This window comes from Mobula hypostoma, chromosome 9, assembly GCF_963921235.1.
Source record: "Mobula hypostoma chromosome 9, sMobHyp1.1, whole genome shotgun sequence".
In the NCBI taxonomy this organism is placed as follows: Eukaryota; Metazoa; Chordata; class Chondrichthyes; order Myliobatiformes; family Myliobatidae; genus Mobula; species Mobula hypostoma.
In genome coordinates this window covers 29,359,241-29,378,396 of record NC_086105.1, presented here as the reverse complement: position 1 = coordinate 29,378,396, position 19,156 = coordinate 29,359,241, and the positions used below count along the sequence as shown (strand labels likewise).

General features: G+C 40.9%; 1 protein-coding gene across 1 annotated transcript in view; it reads left to right on the top strand.

Annotated features, from left to right (window-relative positions):
* LOC134351590 (solute carrier family 13 member 4-like) overlaps positions 1-12,191 on the top strand; it is an 89,111-nt gene extending 76,920 nt beyond the window's left edge. The window contains exons 13-15 of the mRNA XM_063057951.1: positions 421-582; positions 1,629-1,766; positions 8,971-12,191. Of these exons, the coding sequence (XP_062914021.1) occupies positions 421-582; positions 1,629-1,766; positions 8,971-9,108 (438 nt within the window). The 3' untranslated portion in view covers positions 9,109-12,191. The remainder of the gene's footprint in view (positions 1-420; positions 583-1,628; positions 1,767-8,970) is intronic.
* The last annotated feature ends 6,965 nt before the right edge of the window (positions 12,192-19,156 follow it).

The window sequence follows — 19,156 nt, the reverse complement described above, 5'->3', positions numbered from 1 at the left end:
ATAGAAAGCTCTTTTGGTCCTACCAAACTACTCAACAAGCCTGTAAGATGCTTTCATAAACCACAACTAAATTGATGAAATAACTCAATACCCGCTGTAAGGGAGGTAAAATGAAACGTATCTCTTCATATAATATTGGGCGTCCTGCTGGCTGAACCTATGGATAGGAAGGAACATTTGGGGAATGGATTATCCTGATCAGGTGAAGTATTCCTTACTCCAGGAGGGTACATAGAGGAAGCTGTTTGTCAGTTGTCCAGTCCAGCAGCTAACTATTTGAACTGTTAGTTGTGTTGTATAATTATGATTTAGGTGTTTTATACCATCATGTAGTCTTCGTGCTTCCTGAGTAGGGGTTTGTTTTTCACAATCTCCATTGCAAATACAACTCTTCATTGAATTTTGGCTTTTTCCCCTCAGGTGTCTGGCCTATCAGAGTGGATTGGACGTCAAATGGAACCAATGAGTAATCTCCCGCCATGGGCTGTTACGTTAATTGCATGCCTTTTGGTGTCTGTCGTCACTGAATTTGCGAGTAATCCAGCTACCATCACAGTTTTCCTGCCTATTCTCTCCACTTTGGTGAGCCTATACTAAGCAGTGGCCATGTATGCTCTAATTATCCTGTAAGATATTGAACTACGATGCTCTAGTTGCCACTTTTTGCAAATATGGGAACACTGAATCGATCATTCATCCCTTCGATCCTGTTCCACCATTCAATTAGATCATGATTGAGCCACAGCCTAATGCCATCTCCTTGCTTATGCCCTAGCTGTTAATATGCTTGCTTAAAACAAATTATCAATTTCATTTTTGGTGCGTTCGGATTGGCTGAGCCTTGGTAACTCTTTCAACAGAGGATTGCAGCCCTATTCGGGTTCAGATCTTGATGTGCAATGGGGTAAACTAAATAATGCCAACATAGCTCTTTCACCTTTTATCGGGCCCATGAGTTCACATGAAAATAAAATGCAAAATGTATTGCATTCTTGGGAGTTGGCTCTCAGAAAAGTACTAACAACATTTAAGAAAAAGTTAATAATAAAATAAAAGCTCCTGTTCGTGTCTGAGGCTCCTGACATGTTTTGCAGTGAAACCTGCTCGAAACTAAAATAATTTTCTCACTGAGGAACTGAAGTAGGGTATACCTTTGTGAGATGTACATGCACAGGTTTAAATTTGACAGCTGAGAATATTAGGGTTGTGTGCACCCACAGTTAAAGCAGGAAACTTGCTATTGTATCAGTGGAGAGAGTCTATGGGAGAGAATGTTCAGCACGAGAAGATGCTGTTGTGTGTGAAAGTGTTAGCAAAGCCCTCTCCCACAGGGTGGTGGTCTCCTTTTAAAGAATTCCATTTCATTGTGTAACATGTCACCAAGGCTAGAAATGGTTTTCTTCATTGCTGTGGCATTTGAAATCTTTTAAAGTAAAAGAGGAGTTGGGAAGTTTCTGCTCCATTGCACCAGCCAATGATTCCTGAGGCAGAAGTTACATTATCCTGCTCCCTCCCAGACTCTGAAAGCAAACTTTAGTTTTTTTTTTATTATTCTTTACATAAGCAATAAGTTACTCCTGGAACATTATTACTTTGTCCTTAACACTTGCTTTCTGTTTTCCTTGTAGTCTGAGACGCTGCAGATAAACCCGTTGTACACATTGATACCAGCCACGATGTGTGTGTCATTTGCTGTGATGCTGCCTGTTGGTAATCCTCCAAATGCCATTGTCTTCAGCTATGGGCACTGCCAAATTCAGGACATGGTAAGGCACATCTGGGCCTGAATTTCACTCTTGGTTATACGATATACTATTAATCACACATTGAACTTTGAACTCTGCTTCCAATATGTTGAGTATTTACCACTTCTGCTTTACAAGCAGAGGGGGAGGAAAGGGAATGAGTGATCAAGACCTTACTTTCTCAAAGTGAATCAGCTGTAATGATGGAAACGTGGTTATTACTTTACAGCTAAGGTGATGAACTTCCATTTGAAATTATTTAGAACATAGAACATAGTTCAGGCCCTTTGGCCCATAATGTCATGCTGACCTTTTTAACCTATTCCAAGATCAATCTAACCCTTCCCTCCCACATAGGCATCCAATAAAATATGATTTTGAAATTATATTTTGTATCTTAGAGGGGGCTTCCAAATTGCCAAAATTGTAAGTAACTCCAATGTAGATTGGGCTAGTAGCAATACTTTAGAGAAAGAATTCCCCTGAAGGATAGAACAATAATAGTACTTGTTTTCAGCCTATACTGAGCATAGCTACTTGTATAGTGGTTCAGGAAGCAAGCCACTAGATTAAATATTGAAATAGTTTGTATCACATATTTGTGTACTGGTGTTTTTGTTGCCATTCTATTTGATACAGTTTATCTGCAACTCCAACTCATCCAGTGTATACCTTCACACAGAGGGAGAACTCCGAACCGATCCCAACAACCAACAGAATGGGTTGCAGATGGCAGTAAAGAAAACAATTGGCAGATTTAGAATTATTTTCATTGAAACTTTCTGTCAGGACTGGACAAACTAGATGCAGGAAAGATGTCACCATTGACGGGTAGGGCTGCAGGCAGCGATTACTGTCCAAGTATTTGAGGTAGACCACCTGGGAAATGTTGAGGAGGAGAAATGTCTTCTCCCAGAAAGTGGAGAACTTTGGAATTCTCTGCCATAGAAGGTAGTTTAAGGCAAAGACATCAACTGTGCTTTTAAAAAATTATATATAGTACAGATAGTTAAGTTCAACGGATGTTGGGAAAAGGAACAAGAAAAACCTAGATGATCAGCCATGCTCATAATGAACAGCAGAACAGACTCAATGGCTGAATGCCTATTTCTGCTCCAAATTTGTATGTTTCTCTGCTAATCTCTTACTCTGACACCAATATTTCTCATTGTCATCTGCTTTTCCATCATCCTTTCATGACTGGTACAGTGGTGGAGTCAAATTTATTAAAGTATGTCTAGGTTATCATGAACAAACGTGATAATTATCTTGCAAGCATTTAGAGAAAAATAAAAACAATAGAATTTACAAAAAAAACTGTGGAGTCATAGAACACTACAGCATGGAAACCATCTAGTCCATGCTGAACCATTTAAACTGCCTACTCCCATCGGCCTGCACCAGGATCATAGACCTCCATATCCATACTATCTATGTACCTATTCAAACTTCTCTTAAACATTGAAGTTGGGCTTCTATGCACCACTTGTGCTGGCAGCTCATTCCACACTCTCACAATCTTCTGAGTGAAGACGTTTCCCCTCGCGTTCCCCTTGAACTTCTCACCTTTCACCCTTAACCCATGACCTCTGGTTGTAGTCTCATCCAACCTCAGTGGAAACCTGCTTGCATTTACCCTATCTATACCCTCATAGTTTTGTATACCTCTATAAAATCAACTCTCAATTGTTTACATACTAGTGAATAAAGTCTTAACCTATTCAACCTTTCCCTATAACTCAGGTCCCAGCAACATCCTTGTAAATTTTCTCTGCAACCTTTCAGTCTTATTTACATTTTTCCTGTAGGTAGGTGACCAAAACTGGACATAATAGTCCAAACTAGGCCTCACCAATGTCTTACACAATTTTAGCAAAACATCCCAACTCCTCTACTCAGGTGCTTCGATTTACGAAGGCCAATGTGCAAAAAGCTTTCTTTAAAACCCGATCTACCTGTGACTCCACTTTCAAGGAAATATGGATCTGTATTCCCAGATCCCTCTCTTCTACCACATTCCTCAGTGCCCTACCGCTCACCGTGTAAGACCTACCCAAGTTGGCTGCATCTCACACTTGTCTGCCTTAAATACCTTCTGCTGATTTTCCAGCCTATTTTCCCACCTGGTCCAGATACCGCTGCAAGCTTTGATATTCTTCCTCATTGTGTACTATGCCCCCAATTTTGATGTTATCTGCAAATTTGCTGATCCAGTATACCATATTATCACCACCTATCTTTGTATCATCTGCAAACTTGGCCACAAAGCCATCAATTCCTTCACCCCAAATCATTGATAAATAAGATGGACAGAAGTGGTCCTAACACCAACCCCTGCAGCACATCACAAGTTTCCAGCAGCCAACCAGAAAAGGCCTTTATTCCCACTCTTTGCTCCTGCCAATCAGGTAATCTGTTATCCATGCTAGTACATTTCTTGTAATACCATGGGCTCTTATCTTGTCAAGCAGCCTCATGTATGGCACCTTGTCAAATGCCTTCTGAAAATCCAAATAAACAACATCCACTGACTTTGTCTATCCTGCCTGATAGTTCCTTAAAGAATTTAGATTATGAGAACGCTCAGTCCTCTTTTATTGTCATTTAGAAATGCATACGTGCATTAAGAAATGATACAATGTTTCTCCGGAGTGATATCACAGGACAGACCAAAGACTAACACTGTCAGAACCACATAATTATAACATATAGTTACAGCAGTGCAAAGCAATACCATAATTTGATAAAGAACAGATCATAGGCACAGTTAAAAAAAAAAGTCTCAAAGTCCCGAGTCGATCGACTCCCGAGTCCCCGATAGCAGGCGGCAAAAGGGAGAAACTCCCTGCCATAAACCTCCAGGCACCGTCAACTTGCCGATACCTTGGAAGCAGCCGACCCTGAGTCCATCCGTCCGAAAACTCCGAGCTTCTGACCAGCCTCCCAAGCACCATCCTCTGCCAAGCGCCTTCGACCTCTCCCTGGCCGCTGAAACACGCAAAGCCAAGGATTTCGGGGCCTTCAGCTCTGGAGATTCCGGTTACCACACAGTCGCAGCAGCAGCAAAGCAGACATTTCAGAAGTTTTCCAGATGTTCCGCTGTGCTCTCACGTCTGTCTCCATCAAATCAGGATTGTGCATGGTCCCCTACTTGACAGACAGACATCACCACCGAAGTGGCCGCGCGCGCTGTCGTCACGCCGCTATCTTCTCCCCCCTCCCAGGAGGATTTGTCATGTAAGTTTTCCCCTTTCGAAGACCGTGCTGATTATAGCCTATTTTATCATGTCCTCCAAGTACGCTGAAACTTCATCCTTAATAATGAGCTCTGACCTCCTTCCAATCACTGGTCAGGCAAATTGACCTCCCTCCCTCCTTATAGATTGGAGCAATGTTTGCAATTTTCCATTCCTCAGGAACCATTCTAGTGATTGTTGAAAGAGCATTACTAATGCCTCCACAGTCTCTTCAGATGCTTCTTTCAGAATCATGGTATGTAGTCCATCTAGTCCAGGTAAATTATCTACCTTCAGACCTTTCAGATTCCCAATCACCTTCTCCTTAGTAGTACAATGACACTCACTTCTGCCCCCTGACACTCGCATTTCTGGCATTTTGCTAGTGTCTTGCACAGTGAAGACTGATGCAAAATACTTATTCAGTTCATCCATCATTTCTTTGTCCCCCATTACAATCTTTCGAATGTCATCTCCCTTTTACTGTTTATATATCTGAAGAAACTTCTTTGTGTACTCTTTTATATATTGGTTAGCTGCCCTTCATTTTCATCTTTTCTCTCCTTATGGTTTTTTAGTTGCCTTCTACTGGTTTTAAAAAGCTTCCCAATCGTCTACCTTCCTACTAATTTTTGCTATGTTATATATCCTGTCTTTAGCTTTTATGATGTCTTTGATTTCCCTTGTCAGCAATAGCTGCCTTATCCTCCCTTTAGGATACTTCTTCATCTTTGGAATGTACCTTTCCTACGTCTTCTGAATTTCCATCAGAAAAACCATAAGTCTATAAGACAGAGGAGCAGAATTAGGCCATCTGGCCCATCGAGTCTGCTCTGCCATTCAATCATGACTGATCCTTTTTTCTATCTCCTCCTCAACCTCAGTTCCTGGCCTTCTCCCCTGTCTGACACCATCCCTGCTAGCATTCCCTTCCAAACAGTTTTGGCTAGCTCCTCTTCCATGCCTTTGATCCACTGTAACAATGTAATTAAATCTGATTCTGATGCTGGTGCATCTGATTTTACCTGCACTGTCTCAAACTGCAGGGTAAATTCTATCATATGATGACCAAGTTTTCCCAAGTGTTCCTTATCTTAAGCTCCCTAATCTAATCTGGGTCATTACATACCACCCAATCTAGAATTGCCCTTCCCCTAGTGGGCTCAACCACAAACTGCTCTAAAAAGCCAACTTACAGAAATTGTACAAATTCCCTCTCTTGGCATCCAGCACCAGCCTAACTTTCTCCCATGATTATTGCAACATTGCCCTTTTTACATGCTTTTTCTATCCCCCATTGTACTTTGTAGCCAACATCCTGGCTACTGTTTGGAGGCCAGTATATAACTGCCATCAGGGACTTTTTACCCTTTCAGTTTCTTAACTCCCCCACAAGGATTCTACTTCTGATCTTGTATCACTTCTTTCTAAGGATTTGATTTCATTTTTTTTTTTACCAAGACAGCCACCCCACCCCTCTGCCTAACTGTCCTTTCTATACAGTGTGTATTATTGGATGTTGAACTCCCAACAATGATCTTCTTTCAGCCACAACTCAGAGATGCCCACAACAACATACCTACCAATCTCTAACTGTGCTGCAGGATCATCTACGATATTCTGTATATTGCGTGCATTCAATTATTACACCTTCCGTCCTCGTTTTGATATTGGCCCCCTGTTACATTTTAACCCATCCCACTGAATGCAATTATACCCTATCATTTTCCTGTCATTCTTCATAGTCTCATTCCACATTGCATCTAGTTGTACAGTATACCAACTGCCCCATCCTCAGCCCTATCTCTCCAGTTCCCATCCCCCTGCAAAATTGGTTTAAACTCTTCCCAGCAACTCTAGCAAACCTGCCCGCAAGGATATGTGTCCCCCTCTGGTTCAGGTGTAACCCGTCCTTTTTTTCATAGGTCATACTTTCCCCAGAAGAGTTTCCAGTGATCCAGAAATCTGTAGCTGTCCCCCCTTCACCAATTCCACACATTCATCTGCCTAATCATCCTACTCTTACTCTCAGTGGCACAGGCAGCAATACATAGATTACTACCCTGGAGATCCTACTTTTCAGTTTTCTGCCTAACTCCCTATCTTTTTTTTTCAGAACCTCCTCCCTTTTCCTATTTATGTCATTGGTACCAATATGTACCACAACTTCTGGCTGTTTACCTTTCCCATTTAGAATACCATTGACTCGATCTGAGACTTCCCTGAGTCTGGCACCTCAGAAGCAAACTGGTGTCTCAATCACGTCCACAGTATCTCCTGTATTTAATCTAACTAAGGAATATTCAGTGCCAGAGACCCAGTTGCTACGGCATTCCCATGGTAGGTTGTCCCACCTCAACAATATCTGAAGCGATATATGTATAATTGAAGGGAACAGCCATAGGGGTACTCTGCACTGCTTGCCTATTCCCTTTTCCTCTCCTGACAGTCACCCAGGTTCCTGCCTCCTGCAACTTAGGGGTGGCTACCTCCCTGTAGCTACTGTCTATCACCTCCTTATTTTCCCGTATGAGCCAAAGGTGCAACTCCAGTTTCTTAACACTGTCTCTAAGGAGTTGCAGCTCGGTGCACTTCATACAGATGTAGTTATCAGGGAGATTTGGAGGTCTCCCAGAGCTCCCACATCTCACAAAGAACATGCCACTACCTCCAGACCCATTCTCAGCATGCTAGCTATGTACTAACAGATTTAAAAAAAACTTATTAGAAACTCACTTAGAATCTCCACCTGCCTAAGCCTTTTGAGCCAAAGCTGGACCACTCTGACACTGCCCCACTCCAATGTGGCCGCTCAGCTTACATTGCCGTTCTTTTTATTGGTCCTGCACTAATTGCAACCCGCCGAACAAGAGCCGAAAAATAACCAAGCTCTTTTTAAAACTTGCACTGCGTAACCAACGAACCGCCTTTTGCACAGATTGCAGCCTGCCTAGAAGCACCGAAATACATAAACAAAGTGCAAAAGAAAACAAATTGTGCAAATAAAAGAAGTGCTAAAATAATAAGTTTTAGAGTCCTTGAAAGTGAGTCTATAGATTCTGGAATCAGTTCAGAGTGTTCAGACCTATACCTCTTGCCTGATGGTAGTAGTGAGAGAAGAGCATGAACTCGTACTCATGTCCATTGTAATCCTTTGGTTCAACAAGTACTGTAAGTCAGCTCGCCATTTGTAGCAACAGTAAGAGGCTATAGCAACATAAAAAGCTGGAAGGACTCAGCAGGAGTATAGTCGAAGTTTCGGGCTGAGACCCTTCATCCAGTTCTGATGAATTGTCTTGGCCCGAAACATCAGCTTTTCCATAGATGCTACCCGGCCAGCTGAGATCCTGCAGCATTTTGTGTGTGTGTGTGTTGCTTGGATTTCCAGCATCTGCAGATTTTCTCTTTTTCTTTGCAAATGGTTGGTGGGTATAACTGGATTTTGCATGCCCATCTTTGTATACTAGATCTTGTGCTCAGGGCCTTTGGCAGGGATATGGGGAAAGTCCACTGTTGATTTAAAGGGCAGATATACTAGCAATAATTACCCTGGGTAATGTGAGTTTTTCCGATAGGAACAGCCCCAATGTGTGCAATGTGTGTATTCGAACAGGATGTGAACAGTGCACACAACTACATTTGCATGTAATTGTTTTTGGCTATCCTGAGCATCCTGTGTAATGGCTCAACTAGCAGGCCCCTAGGTTAAATGGTGAATGGCTTTTAGTCCCATGTTTGTGTACTGTTGTTTCTGTTACCTCTCTGATTTCACACTTTTTGTCAGCAGCTTTAGTTCATTCAGTGTGTGTACTCACATAGAGGGAGAACACCGAACCAGTGACGATATTTGTTGTCAGTGTGGATTGCAGGCTGAATCTACTGTGAATCAGAACTATTTTGCTGGTGACTTTTGACTTGGAGATCTGAATGGTGAATTAAATGCTTTCCCAGGATGGTGCCTATACTAAAGTCCCACTTCTGTGTCGCAGGTGAAAGCTGGTTTCGGAGTGAACGTGATTGGGGTGGTCGCTGTGATGCTGGCCATCACCACCTGGGGATTTCCTCTCTTCCAGCTGGATCAGTTCCCAAAGTGGATCACAGCCAGCAACACAACAAGAGGCTTTTAGCCATGAGAGGTGGAACCAGAGGTGCAGGGAGAGTGCACAGCAGCCTGGGAAACATTTGATTATGGGTGGTCAACTAAAGAAGGGATCCAATGCAGCAAGAATCATTACCCCAGAATACATGATTCAGGAGTGCGAGGTGGAACCCATTCTGATTTGGCAGCTTTCAAATCAGGAGCATTTGTTTTAGCGGTTTGAGGATTTTTCAGGGTTTGTTTTTATTCTGTCTTTGGGAAATATTCTTTTGGGCATGGAATTTTAAAGTTTATCTCAAAAAAAATTTGTTTTTGCTAACTATTTCTTCCAAAGGCTATTGTTCCTACAAAAAATTTATCCTATTGCCTTTAGCAGTTCCTAGCCAGCAGGCAGATCAATCATCATGTAAGAACAAGACAAACGAGTGGCCAATTTAGCCTTTCAAGCCATACTGGATCATAGTCTTCCAACAAGGTTTGCTTAATGACAATCAGGAGCAAGAACCTTGGTGACTTTTCACTTTCAAACCTCAGAAAACAAGTGGATCATTATTTTTACCACCACTAAACCTTCAGAGCTATCAGTCTCTAACGGCAACAGCTATATCTGGTTCCGTATCACACTTTGCTGCCACTTTTGATTTGCTATCTTTTATTGATGGAGCAAATGGCTTTTATTTGCAATGGATGAAAGTGCTAATTATTCCCTATTGAACAGTGAGCACCGTGAGTCCAAATCCCTGCAATGATTTTGTGTGCGTGTGCTGCATGCACTATGAAAGCTTTCATAACATTTCAGAGAATGCTGGCAGGAGCACTGGCTACGAGAGAGAGAGAAGCCACCCTTTCTCACAGTGCTACTGTCTCCCTGTTGAAGGTGGTTTTTCAGTGCACACACCGGACTGCCATGGGATCCAGAGCTGACGAACTGTTTCAAATTTGGTCATTGTATCAATAAATGAATGATATCTGATGGCAAATTCTGTCAGAGCATAGCTTCTGTCAAAGTCCTTCTGTGCAACAACAAGACCGTGCCACTGCAGATCCCTTATATATGCAGATCCAAGATTGCAGTATTTCTCAAAAACAAATCAATAATTGTCTTTGCTTTTTAAAAAAAAATGCAGACTAAAGTAAAGAATAAACCTGTAGTACAAACTGCAGTTACCATTTCAGTCATACCTGTTGGGACAATTTTATTAATGTACCTCAGTTCATAATGGCTATAACACAGTTTTAATTTATGAATAATGGGAGACTGGCTAATGAAATGCTAGTCTTCAATGTGAAGGTCACTTTTCTGTATCAGTTCTAATGCAAAAATGAGTCTTAAATCTTTCTCCATTTGGACAGAGCACAAAATGGCCTCATCTTACACTCATTTGGAGCAGTAATTTCATAGAAATGGCTTGTATAAAGATTTGGGAGATGGGTTATTGGTCCAGTAGAGGTGACCTTTTGAAGTTATGGCTGAGGCAGAGTGTTGAGAGTAAAGCAAAGGTAAATGGCTTTAAGTATTGGGGGAGCACATCTAACTCAGTTCTTTAAAGTACAGAGCCTCTTCATTCTCTAGTGTTAATATGTTGCACCACAGTCATAAATTTCCATCGTTCCAATGTATTTAAAATTTACTTATGAAATATGTGAGTTTTGGGCTGTAATGTTTTGAAGCTCCTAATCACTGAGAAGCGGCCGTTAAGGTGTACTCGGGAAACAAGGGAACATCTGTCCTCTTCAGTTTAATCTTTCTACAAACTTTTGCTGGATAAAAGTTTACCTATTAAAGATATCCTATCCCACCAAAAAACAGTAGTTCCATTGTTCTCGAAATTCCATCAAATGACAACATGTACATCTCCATACCGAAAGGACAGCTTCCGTAAACTGTGAATTATTAATTAGCAAATATATATTGGTGATTTATTGGTCAGCACCTGTAGGCATATTGGAGAAATCAGCAACAAGAAATAAGCAAGTTGACTGGACACCATCATTAGAATCAAATTATTGTGTCAAAGTTACCTGGGCTGCTGCAGGTCACCATGTACTGTTGGCTAAATGAGCTCTAGTGAGTGTTCTATTTACGTAACACCCTACGGGTTAGCTACAAGCATTGCTTGTGAAGCTCCTGCTACTTCCAATTCTAGCCTACTCTCTTCCAGTGTTGTTAATTAAAGGCAGGAACAGATTATTTCACAATGTTCTAAGTAGTTGAGGTGGCTGCCAGTAGTTTTAATTCACCCCTCAGGTCTAATTCCGGACTCATCAGAAAAGATAGAAGTAAGGTTTTACTTGCTGTTAGTTCCTCAGAAGTAAACCCTCTCCATGAGCTCACTGCTTCAGATCTGCACATAGTATCATGAGTGTGTTACTGTGATATTAAATCTGCCTTGTTTGACAAAGAGGATCTTACATGTGGCAATGAAGTCCATTATCCCAAAAGATCTGTGTCTACACTATCATTAGTGAAAGTTAAAGGACTCATTGTACTCCTGGCCCACAGTGGATATTGTTCACTCTGCAGAGTTGATCTTTTCATTTTTGTAGCCTTGAATACAAGGTCTTTCGTCACAGCACTGAAACGTTGGTTCTATCGAGCAGCTTACCACACTTTGTCATAGATTCAGCATTAGAACCAGAGGAGCCACCTTTATTCCTTCCATTCTTGCGCTCTTTCCATCCCTTCAAAATCCACAGACTGCATAATAATAAAAAAAAAGAAAAAAATAATCATCTTTGGCCACCAAGTACTAAATGTCGATGGGTATTTCAGCCACTGGGTGCATAGACCTTTTCCATAATCTGTCCGTTAAATTGTGTGGAACCAAATATTGGGAATGAGATAACGAGACCAGTGTTTTCACACCAAATTAGTGCTATTGACCATAGATAGATCTCTTCCCACAGGTTCCACAGTTCTTCCTTACATCAAAAACAACCAGCCTCTCCTGGAAATTCAAAATTTGCTTTTTCTCCTGAATACGTGATTCTGCCATAGGAATGTAAATTGAAACTGGAATAAAGGAGCCAAAGTGCCTTGCTCTCTTTGAAATTTGCACATGATTTCTTTATTTTTTTGGAAGCTCAATAAAGATCTGTAATTGCAAACTATCCTTCAGTTTGAACATTTGTTGATTTACAATCATCACATGAATGTTCTTGGCGTGATCTGATGTGTGAATGTACAGATTGTTTGACTGATGCTCCTCACCTCACCTTTAGGGTATTACTGCCTGATTAAGCTCTCTTTGTTCCAGTATGCACACTATATTTAACTTAAAGATGGTCGTTTCCAATTTGATTTTGTGTAAGGTAACGAGAAGACTCATGGTTAAGTTTTGAAGACTTCATAAAGAATGAAAGCATGAATCAATGAAAGGAACATTCTATATTCTGTCATTAAATATTTGCGTGAAAATAGGGTTTCAGACATTGATGATTAAATGTCAAACATCACAAGTATCCTTTATGTCTGGATTTCTATGGTGAATTTTAACAAAGAACCTGACAATAGGGATTCGAATTCAACTGCTGTAAAGAAATTGCACTCAGATTGCATCTGAAATGCTGTTGGTTAGGTTGCCGTTGAGATCGCCCTTAACATTTGTTTGCATAAACGTGTAGAAAATCTACCATAACCCAATGCACTCAAACAAAGAAACAGAACCTATTTTCTTTCTTTCTACAAAAAGTAAATTATAATAATTTTTCAATGGTGATCTAGAGTTGTGTAATTTTTTTGTAAATACATCTGAAAATAGGTTTATAAATAAAAGAAAGCATGTTTTAATTCCCCACCTGTGAGTGACAGTCTAAAATCACAAACTGTTACATTATTTATCAAAACTGCACTGAAGCATTTAATAATTCCATCACTATTGACTATTAAGTTTGTTAATATTTTATTTTTTTCGACATTGAAAAGCTTTGAAACATTCCCACATATGCTTGTATACCAAAGGAAGTGAACATTTGCTAAGGCTTTGAATTGAAGACCTTCAGTGGAATCACATGATTTTGACTGAGGATACCGTTACTTTATGGTTTGAATTTACTCCAGACATTTGAATGTGTGTAAACATTACTGAAGATGGAGTTGCAAGAGAATTTGCCTAACTTGTTTAAAATTCCCCTACTTTTTGCACTGATAGAATCTCCATTTTCTGATATTTAATCTTGAGGTTCAGGAAATGAAGTTAGAGAGTGATCACTAAATATGCAACCTCAGCAGTCTTTTATACCTTTAAACACTGTAGAAAGAGCTAAGCCTGTTTAGCCCCTTTGCTAAGCCTAGTGGAATGGTTTAGCCCCTTTGCTAAACTTACAACTTGAGCACTGAACATGTTGGGTTTTAGAAAGCACGCCACCTGACAACATGTGGAAAGCAGAGAAAAATCAGGGATGACAGTGTCACATTTCTGAGACAGAGCTGAGAGGTGACATGGCAAAATAAAAAGGCTGCGTCCATCACTGCCATTAATGCAGCCCCTTCTCTGTAAAGCAGGTTAGCAGGGGGCTGCTGGGACCTTTGCTGATGGCATTATGACATTCTGGCTTTTTTCTCTTGGAACATGGAACAGATATTTTTGAAATCCCAATTTCCCTCAGATTCCTTCTGAGACACTGCTGCAAGGTGAGCTCAATAAACGAATCCGATGTCAGGTGCATTGGAAACTGCAATAAGTGCAAAGCTAATGTGCAAAGCCAAGTAAATGCATAATATTTGTGAATTAAAGCAAGGTTATTTTGTATACCATATATTTCTGTCAGTGAAAGCAGTATAATGATATAAAGACAGGGTGGGTGACAATAGTAATGTAGGAATTGCGTCATCAGACCAGTAATTCAGCAGTTTTTAATGATGGTTCAGAAGTATGAATTCAAATCCCACCATGACTGATGCAATATTTAAATTTAGTTAATTAAATACACAATCTTCACCCTGAACATAATTGTGTAAAATCCCACCAGTTCACTATACCATTTAAGAAAGGGGATCTGCTATTCTTACTTAATCTGCCCTTTATGTGACTCCTGGACCAGTACAGTCTGGATGACTCTCAATGAATTTAAAGAATAATCTAACAAGCCATTCAGTTCTATCAAATTGTGACAATAAATACTGGTGAAACTGTATAGAGCAAGCACCATCAAGCAATCCACCAGACTCAAAGGTAAAAAGTGACTTGGCCAACTGTTCCGGCAAAGCTCTTGTCAATACATCTGCAAATATGAAGGTCATATGCTGGTACGGCATGGAAACAGGTCCTTTGGCCCAGAGTTCACGCTGACCATCAACATCCTATTGGGTTCAAATTCCCATCAAGTACTCCCTGAATTTACCACGCACAAAGGAGCAACTTGTAGTGATCTGTAAAGGTATCAACTCACACATCTTGCGATATGGGAGGATCTCAGAGCACTTGCAGGAAGCTCACAGACAGGAAGACTGTACAGACAACACCAGCAGTCAGCATTGAACCCAAGTTATGGAGCTGTGAGACAGCCGCTCTATTAGCTGTGGCACCATGCAATAAATTATGCTATAAGGACTGGCCAAAACACTGCATGATAGCATAGCTTTTTAAAAAATGCAGAATCATACTTTTCAATGCTCTATATTCATCCATCACCATCAGTAGGAAAGTTTTGGCCCTTAGAACAGCGGTCCCCAACCACCGGGCCGCAAAGCATGTGCTACCGGGCCACGAGGAAACGATATGAGTCAGCTGCACCTTTCCTCATTCCCTGTCACGCACTGTTAGATTTGAGCATTGGGTTGCCAACTGTCCCATATTTGCCGGGACATTGGACCAAATTGGTTTGTCCCATACGGGACCACCCTTGTCCCGTATTTCCCCTGCTACGGTAGAGCGTTCCTATGAAACCTTTCGTGCCGAAATGGCGTCAAGCGCAGAAGCAATTACCTTTACTTTATACGGGAAAAATTTTTGAGCATGCCCTAACCCAAAAAAAACCTATCAATAACACATAAAACTGAAAATAACACTAACATATAGTAAAAGCAGGATTTATATGATAAATACACAGCCTATATAAAGTAGAAATAATGTATGTACAGTGTAGTCGGGAAGATTAAGCCAAAACCGATTTGAGGGGAAAAAAAATCGGCACGTACGCGCATGTGCACATGGGTGCCCGCGCAAGGCTTCATGGTCATGGTAGTCTTTCCTGGGGTAAACACAATTGTCCCGTATTTGACTGCTACTTTTGTCCCTTATTTGGGAGTGAGAAAATTGGCAACCCTAACTATAAAAGACATGTTGAGGTGAGTTTAACCCTACTTGTACACCCCTAACCCCGGTCGGCCAGTCCGCAAGAATATTGTCAATATTAAACCGGTCCGCGGTGCAAAAAAGGTTGGGGACCCCTGCCTTTGAAATCTCAGCAGTGCCATAGCACAATGAAAGAGATTCCGGGTATCAGAAAAATAAACTTCTATCATAGAAAAGTAACACTCACCAGTCATCACACACAAAATGCTGGAGGAAGTCAGCAGGCCAGGCAACACCTATGGAAAACCGAATCACACACTGCAGTGTTCTGAATATATATCGCCATTCTTTTCCATGAATGCTGCCTGGCCTGCTGAGCTCCTCCAGCATTGTGTGTGTGTGTGTGTGTGTGTGTTTGTTGCTTTGGATTTCCAGCATCTGCAGAATTTCTCGTGTTTACGATTTGCTACCCCTGCCCTTGTTGCAATTTTGTACCTTTGTGTGTTCTTATGCCCCTGTAACCAGAGGACATTTTCGTGGGTCAGGCTCGTGATAAGCTCATGCTACAAAAGAGAGCTGGTTGCTGCAAAGCAGGGAGATAGAACTGGCTGCGGCAGAAAAGCTCCAAAGGAGCCAGAATTTTCAAAGTAATTTTTAATGAAGCCCTTAAACAAAATCAATTACTTCAGTACCTACGTTTCACAGGTTATTATGGAGCGTGGGTGGCCTTTTGCTGGGAAATCTTCCTTTGTACAGCAGCCTAGGGTTCTTTCCAACAGTATCCCATGAATCTACCACTGCCTTTCATTGAGGAATCCCTAGGAGTAACAGGCATGATGATGGCAGAAGGGGATTGCACTTTATATGTTACAGGCAATAACTAGTCAATTGAGGAACTTCACAGAAGCTAGGGGACGAAAGGTGGACACTTGAGCAGAGCTATGATAATTGCTGTCACCCATTTTCCATTGTTATTCCAGGAAACATGGTGTGAGGGAACTCCAACTCATGGTCTCCACTTGGAAACATTTTCACAGAAGTATTCTTCTAATATATTCAGATATACAGATTTACTGTTATGTTAATATAGAAATTCATTTTAAGGGAATTTATATTGCAGGATGTCATTATTTTATTGATGGAGATGATTTTCATTTTAAGGTGTTTCTTATTAAATCTGATAACATAGCAAGTTAGGAACTGAATACCGTAGGGAAACATAAGTTTAATTAAAAGGGCTTTCAGTCATTTGATAAATAACTCTCCTCTCCTATCAGATTCCTTCCTCTTCAGCCCTTTATCTTTCCTACCCACCCAGCTTCACCCATCACCTTCCGGCTATCCTCCTTCCCCTCCCTCCATATTTTCATTCTGCTGCCTTCTCCCCTCCTTTCCAGTCCTGCAGAAAGGTCTCGGCCCTAAACGTCGACTGTCTATTCATGTCCATAGATGCTGCCTGACCTGTTGAGTTGCTCTGGCATTTTGTGTCTGTTGCTTTGGATTCCCAGCATATTCAAACTTTCTCCTGTTTATGATTTCAAATATTAGACAATTTGCCTAGAGTATCATTACTAACCAAAGTGGATTGTTTGCTCTGTCAAGAAAAAACCTAGGCACTCAAATAATGGCAAACATCACTTCCATGACATCATTAACGATGAGTACATCTGCAGATGACTTCCACTTGCTTAGCAGCACAAATGCCTTGTGGTTACTACTTCACCAACTATCTGTGAAATTTTGTTTAAAGTTCAAAATAAATTTATTACCAAAGTACACATTATACAACCTGAGACTGGTTTCTTGCAGCATACACAGTAAATCCAAGACACACAATAGACTCAATGAAAGACCGCACTCAATAGGACAGACAAACAACCAATGTGCTAAAGACAACGAACTGTGCCAGTGCAAAAGAGAAAAGTAATAATAAATAAATAAATAAGCAATAAATATAAAGAATGTGAGGTGGAAAGACCTTGAAAGTGAGTCCATAAGTCGAGCGAATGGTTCGGTGATGGGGCAAGTGAAGTTGAGTGAATTTATCCCCTCTGGGTCAGGAGCCTGAAGGCTGAGGAGTAATAGTTGTTCCAGAACCTGGTGGTGTGGGTCATAAGGTTCTTCTTCCTGATGGCAGCAACGAGAAGAGAGCATGGCCTGGGTGGTGGGGGTCCTTGATGAAGGATGCTGCTTTCCTGGGGCAGCACTCCGTGTAGGTGTGCTCAATGGTGGAGAGGGCTTTACCCATGATGGACTGGGTCATATACGTTATTTTTTGTAGAAGTTTCCGTTCAAGGGCAGTACAAAATTAGCATGAGATGCTCATGACCCTGGTGTTTTACAGAAGATCTCTTCTTCACAGAGTAAATCTGCCAGGTTTACAATGTAAATTGATTGTAATGCATGAGTGAATTTTGTTTTTTTTTGAGTTTGGAATTGTTGGTGGATTTCTTTCTTCACAATGAGGTGCTCAATGCCATAAGCAGCATATAAATGCTCCTCTGTGAGTGGAGTTAATCAAGTCACAGATACCAGTTCAGTAAAGTCAGTCTGAAGAGATGGTTTATCCTTCTCTGCAGTCTCTATGTTTTAACCACTTCCACAAGATTCAACAGGGTACCCTTGGGAGCCTGTAGGAGCTCTGAGATCACCCTTTACAGTGCAGCTCAGTGATAATCTGAACTGCAGCCATTCATCACTGAAAAATATCCTGGCTCTGACAATCAATAAATGAACATGTTTATGGTAGTTTTAGTTAAAGGGTGTTGGCAAAATTTAAGAATGCTTTTCACAAATTTGCACAGAAGGAGATATGCATTATGGGAGTCCATTAACTTCCATCAGCCATGATGCAAAGTTGAATATACTGTATGTAATTTGCCATCCAATAATTGGAGTAATGTTAACACAGAGTTTTAGATCTCTCTTTCTATATGAGTATGGAGACTGCTGTATTCCATCTCTGCCTCCAGCCAACAACCGCTGCTCCACCCCCCAGCTCCAGATCGTGGACTTTGTGAGGTTATAAGATACAACCACAAACTGACACTTACACACACCACCTGCCACTCAGCTCCAGATGATGGGTGTTACTTGGTTCATTTTCAAGTATTTGAGAGTTGTTTTCCTCACATAGCCATATGCACACATTCTTGCTGGTGTGTATATTTCATGTGAGAGTACATACACACTGAACTGAATAAACTACCACAATGGTGATACACGTTCTTCATTGTAAATAATTATAAACAAGGGCAATGGCATGTCTTTTATCTCCAGGAACAAACTGTTCAACCTTATGTTATTGTAACTACATCCAATACTGTTAAATCATCTGACTGAAAGCAGAACGATTTGCAAAACAGACATGAATTATCCAGGTTACATATTTAGACAGATATTTTAGTCTCTCACTTGAATCACTCTCAGGAAGAGAATGGAAAAATATACCACACCCAATAATCTGGTGTTGAGAATAGGGCAGGCGGTTTTGGCAGGTGGTAGGTAAAAATGAATTTATATCTATATCATTTTCCTCTCTTGTTGAAGCATCACCAACGTATTTCCAGGATCTCATTAAAATGAAATTCCCCCAGCACATCTGAAATTACTGCACCCTGAAGGTACAAGACTTATGATGGCTCCTGATCACCCAGTTTCCCGTTATAACGGAAAACATCCAGCAGTCAGGTTGAAGTGGCAAGGATGCATAGTGTGAAGAACGGTGATTAGATCCTTTTCATTGAGTTGATCAATGGCTAAGTAATGATCACTGGAAAAACCTTTCTCCTCATCTTAATGTTTTTTTGCACTTGAACTTGAAGAGTAGGTGGAGTTTCT